This window comes from Drosophila biarmipes, chromosome 3R (assembly GCF_025231255.1).
Source record: "Drosophila biarmipes strain raj3 chromosome 3R, RU_DBia_V1.1, whole genome shotgun sequence".
In the NCBI taxonomy this organism is placed as follows: domain Eukaryota; kingdom Metazoa; phylum Arthropoda; class Insecta; order Diptera; family Drosophilidae; genus Drosophila; species Drosophila biarmipes.
The window spans coordinates 11601338-11606830 of NC_066616.1; the positions used below are offsets into that span (position 1 = coordinate 11601338).

The 5493-nt window shown below is 45.1% G+C and overlaps 1 protein-coding gene across 1 annotated transcript; it reads left to right on the forward strand.

The window, feature by feature from the left end:
* The first annotated feature begins 631 nt into the window (after positions 1-631).
* Positions 632-2467, forward strand: LOC108031384 (meiosis-specific nuclear structural protein 1). Its single transcript, XM_050889211.1, has one exon. It carries the CDS (start codon positions 818-820, stop codon positions 2279-2281), a length of 1464 nt encoding a protein of 487 aa, XP_050745168.1. The 5' UTR covers positions 632-817; the 3' UTR covers positions 2282-2467.
* The last annotated feature ends 3026 nt before the right edge of the window (positions 2468-5493 follow it).

Below are 5493 nucleotides of genomic sequence, written 5' to 3' on the forward strand. Positions count from 1 at the left end.
TAACTCAATAACCATTTGAAATGCAGGAAAATTATTATTTTTATTGAGTGCAAGGCATCCGAGCTTAGGAACTCAATCGTTTAGCTAGGATGGGACTTGCCATATAAATTTGTATGTAAATTCATGGCAACATATAACCAATAGTCAGGGCACCGAGGTCCCCTCGCCAGGGAAAGCACTTGAGCTTTACTTTGATGCACTCGTATCCCCATTAAGTTGGCCCCCCGTCGAGCGTGCGGTCCCCCACGTGGCCATGCATAGAGATCTCCTGGCCTCATGGCACAGAACCCACTCAAATATGCTAATCCACTGGAAGTCCACAAAACCTCCGGCGGCCCACATTCGAGTGCATGTTTCTGGGCTTCAGGGAAAGTAGTTGCATAAAGCTACAATGTTTTCCAGAATCGAAGAGAGAAAGTAATTTAAGAGAACCGGAGAAAGATTTTTAGTTCTGTTTTTATGAAAAATTGTAGAGTCGGTTGATTTGGAGTCTTTCCCATTAAACCCTACAATCATTACGAATTCATAAATATATTTATATTTTTCCTTAAGAAAAACTCCCAAGAAAGTCTTTATGTTTTAGGTCAATTCAATCATCACACCATCGTAGTGTATTAATTGTCAATTTTTCTGTGAACTTCAAACTGTCTTAGTTCGTTAGCCAAATTATATTAGGTTAGTAGCACACAGAAAAGCCTTTAATCGAAGTTATAATCAAGAGAAACCAATAAAACCCTTTAAATTGTCCATTATTTATTAATTTTTTGTGTGAGTAGTGATTTTATTTCTCTGGAGGAGGTCACTTCCCCGAATAACCATGCATGGCCACACCTTGGAGTCGGAACGCCCAGTCCCCGGCCTCTGGGACAATCCTGGAGTGGCGATCTTCGCCACCTCCGCCCAGGAGCCCATTCCCAACATGCTGACCCACTTGAAGCCAATGCCGGTTGGCGACGAATGTGTCTCTGATAAGGATGCCTGCCGCCTGCTTTCCCAGACCTCGGTGGCGGAGAACACGCTGTACCGACAGGTCAAGCACCAGGTGGAAGAAGTGGCCGCCCAGCGCAACACTTACATGCATCCGCGCCAGGGTCAGGAGCAAAAGGACGCAGATATCACCCTCGGATTGGCGGCGGAATTGGCCCGCCAGCAGGTGGAGGCCAGCAGATGCCGCCAGCTGCACAGGAATGTGGAGAACCTGAGGGATCTTGAGATGGAGGTGGCGCGGGCACACACTGCGCTATCCGTTAAAAACAAGATCATCAATAATATCAAGCAGACGGTGGAGGACAAGCAGCGGGAGCGAACTGAGGCTCTGGCGAAGCAGCGGGCCATCGAGCAGGAGGAACAGGAGGAGAAGAGGCAAAGGGCTCAGAAGGCCGCGGCTTTTCGCAAAGACCTCATGAACCAGATCACTGAGGCTCGCAATAAGAGGCTGAAGGATCAGCGAGAGGCCATCGAGGAGGGACGCAAGGAGCTCAAGGAGTGCAAGGACAAGGTGGAGCAGGACAACCTCCGTGATGCCATGCACAAGGTGGAGCAGCGCAGGGTGCTGCTGGAATCCCTGGACCAATCGGCAGCCATGCTGAAGCAAACCCGCGAGGCCTACGCTCTGGCCCAGAAGAACAAGCCGGAGAGAGGAGTCCTCGACGCCCTGGGACCCGTGACGGCGGCCTATGTGGCCAAGGCCCAGAAGAGGCACCGGGAGGAGATCGAGGCCAGGGACATAAACGCCGCTCGGCTGGGCTTCCAGCTTAGTCAGATCAAGCACGATCTGGAGTCCCGCGACCAGCTGATCACCAGCCTCCTCATCCGCGAGTTCAAGGCCAAGGAGAATGCGAAGGCCCTGGAGCAGGCCCGAAACAAGAGGGTCAAGAAGCAAGAGATCCGCGAGCAGCTGCTCAGCCAGCGGGAGGAGCAGAAGTTCTTCCGCGAGAAGGCCGTGCAGGATGCCCTGATCAAGGCCAAGGATCCCATGTGCTTCGGCGAGCGGCAGTATCGGATGCAGGTGGCCCAGAAGGAGAACACACGACGACTGGATGTCCAGTGCTATCAGGACATGGCCCTAATGGTTGAGGAGGCCAAGAAGCGACGGCTGGCCGACGCCCAGGAGGTGGAGGACATCCTCCAGGAGCTGCGCAACGTGCAGGAGCGCCAGGATGCCTTTGTCGCAGCGGAACGGATGAAGTTGCTCGCCCAGCAGCCAAACGAAGTTCTCTCCGCGCTCAAAAAATCCATTCTAACAGAAGAGGAGATCAATACCTTTAGCCTTAAGAAGTGATTAAGAAGTGATTGAACCAAAAAGGAGACTAATACGAAGAAGTTATTTAGGAGCGATGAAACAGTGTCCAAGAAGTGATTACACCTTTTAAACGTTTGTTATATTTTTTGGGTCTTTTATTATTGTAATCCAAATTATGTAGGATGTTAAAAGATGCAAAAAAAGTACTTTCTTTTTTAAATTATAGTTTCCCAGCTTCGGGTTTTAATTCGGTCTCTTAAAAGATATTTCTAATATCAAACCAACCTCATACTTGATGGCGACTATCATGTAACGAGTTTATTGTTATTAGTAAGCCTTTGTATTTTCTTTAAAGAATTCAACTCTCCAAACTTAAAACTACATTTTCCATGCTGCAGATTATATGCAAGTCTTTTAATAGGTTTTCTTCCATTTATCCCCCTTTTTAAGTCGCCAGAGGTCTATTTTGTATCAAGGCTGTTATTATTATTAGTCCCATGTGTGGCTCAGCCCACCGGACAGGATGTGCTTAATTTTTCCATTTTGCTGCCAGGTTCTCCGAAATGGACTTTGCCTGGGCTGCGAGGCAAATGAAATTCACTTTCTTACCCATTCTTTGGCCAGGCTTTTGCAGCAGGTCAGGTTTCGTACCCGAGCAACCGGTTTGCCGACATTGCAGCTGGAAAATTTGTTTACATCAATGCGGTTCGAACGTAAGTGGAAGTGCACTTTATGTAGGGGCTTACATGCGTGCGTGCGGAACTCTTACTTTCCATTTTTGGACTTATTAGCCGGCTACCGGAGGCTGGCTGAATTTCATAACGGCAGCCGGAGAAGGCTCAAGAATGTTGCCAAAGTCACTTTTTGGCAACTATTTCGGTACACGCTCTTGACGGCCTGCTGAAACTTTCTCTGAAAATAACTTTGGCTCAAAGATACAGCTTCAGTGTGCACAAGAAAAGATATGTTTACCTTTAGATGCACAGGAAAATATCACTGGTGGGAGAAATATTGCTATACTATCTATTGTGAATTTCAAATAATATTTATTGAATATTTATTACAAACGCATCAACGTTTTGTATACTGTAACGACAGGTTTTTGTCACAAATTTCTCTCTAAAAATGTCCTATATATTTCTCATTTCTTTCAGTGTAGCTTTACAGAAGCAACCAGCACAACCACAACTCAGTTTCTGTTTCGAGTTGCGGCTGCCGATGGTGTGAGGTTGTTTTGTCTTTTCGACTCTGGTCATAGGAGGTTGGCTGGCTGGCAAACTTTTATGCCGAAAACTTTATTTGGGCCAGATCTCCAACTTGGCCAAGATGCGAAGCTGTGTGCCCGAGCATGTCTGCACCTTTTCCACCTGGAAGAGCCTTACTGGCTCTAATGAGAGTCGTCGTGCGGCTGCAAATGTGTTTGCATTGCAATGAAATTGGAAACGAGATCTGCAAAAGTTGAGTAATTGAGCTGATTCTGCTCCGCTGGTCACTCGAATCGAAGAACCTTTTCCCCTCGGCATTCGTGCCACAACAATTTGAGGCCAGCATAGAAAGGGGCACATTGAGAGAAAATATATGGGGCAGGCTAAATACAAAGAATTACACATTAATATTAGTGATTATTTCCCTTATTTAAAATATAAGCTAACGTAGTATATCTTAAAAAAAAAGTACATATTTTTATTACCACTTTTATGATTATTTTCCCTCTCTGCAGAGACAGAGACCGAGACTCGCTGCAGGCCAAAAAAGGGAACAATAAAAGACAGGCTCGGAGACATTGAATGCCAGCCAGAGAACAAAGCAATAAAAGGCCCGAGAAGTGGGTTGTTGTTAGCTGTTTGCTTGCCATGCTGGGAATGGGAATGGAAATGCTCAGGAAAATGAAGGAAATGCAGCGACGCGTCGTTAACATGGCTTATAGGCTGGCTGTGGCTGGCTGTGGCGGGTGGAAATCAGGCAGTACGCATATGCTTGACACGGAAAATGCAGTGGCATGGCATACTAATGTCGCTGTGCCGAAAGACAAACGGAGGAAATAGGTGCTCATAAAAATTACTTTGGTTCGGTGGCTTTAAAATGCCACCAGCCAAGCCAAGCCAATCCAATCCACAAGCGGAAGCCCACGCAAAGTGCAGCCCACAGATATCGGTTGCAGTAGTAGCTGGTGGATATCTTTGGATTATCAGGTGGGCGACCAGCGAAAATTGCGTGCAATTATCTAAAGATGATATCAGCATATATAATTATATACGCTCCACCATGGCCCTTGGGCTGTGATTTGTTTGTGTGCTTTTCCACACTTTAAACGCTGCGACTCGAACTGGTTTTCGCAGCCAAACGACTGCTATAAATAAACAATTATTTGTAATGCAAAGCCAGCGAATGCGACTGCCGCAGACACTGCCCATGGAATAACGCCGTAAACAATAATAAGGTCAATATTATGATTGTAAAATAGCGGACTCCCTGGGATTATAACAATTAAGTAACTACAAACAGTTTAATTGAGCAAATAATACCTTATTTGTATCGCTTTTAAATACAATTTATGTTTAAAGCTTAAATAATTAATGACCCTTTCGAGTGGTAAGAAAACTTCCATATTTATTTAAATTTTTAGATGCTATTTAGGTTAAAAATTAAGTACTTTTCTGGTTAATTAAAATAACTCTATATTTGTATTGATTATTTAATAAAACTTTAAGTAATGAAGTTCATTTCTCGAGGACCTGGAAGATTTATAAAAATAAACTAAACTGCTCTTAGTTGCCTTAGTCAGGTTACCCTTGACATTCCCGTAGCTCTGAACTTTTACCTTTACTAGATACCTAAATAGCTAATGTATCCGTCGGGTGGGCAATCAATAATTAAATGGTTAAGTGCAGCTTAAGCTTATTCATCTGTGGCTGGCTGCCTTCGGCTAGATACACTCACGTACGCCAGATAGAGACAATTCAATTTTAGCCAGCTTATGGCTATTGTTATGGCCATTATATCTGGCTTACATTTCAGGCGCTGACCGTTGGCGTTGGCGAAACAAAACGAAATAAACCGCTCCACACTTGACTTGACTTTGCTTCACTTCACTTGGGCTGGCATTCAATAAGAATTTCAATCGACTCGGCGACACATTGCAGCCACTTTGCGGCAGCTGATGCCTCGAGAAATATATTGAAAAAACACAAAGCAACCGCAATAACGATTGTAACAACAACTGCGAAAGACAATAACAACTCACACTCTGG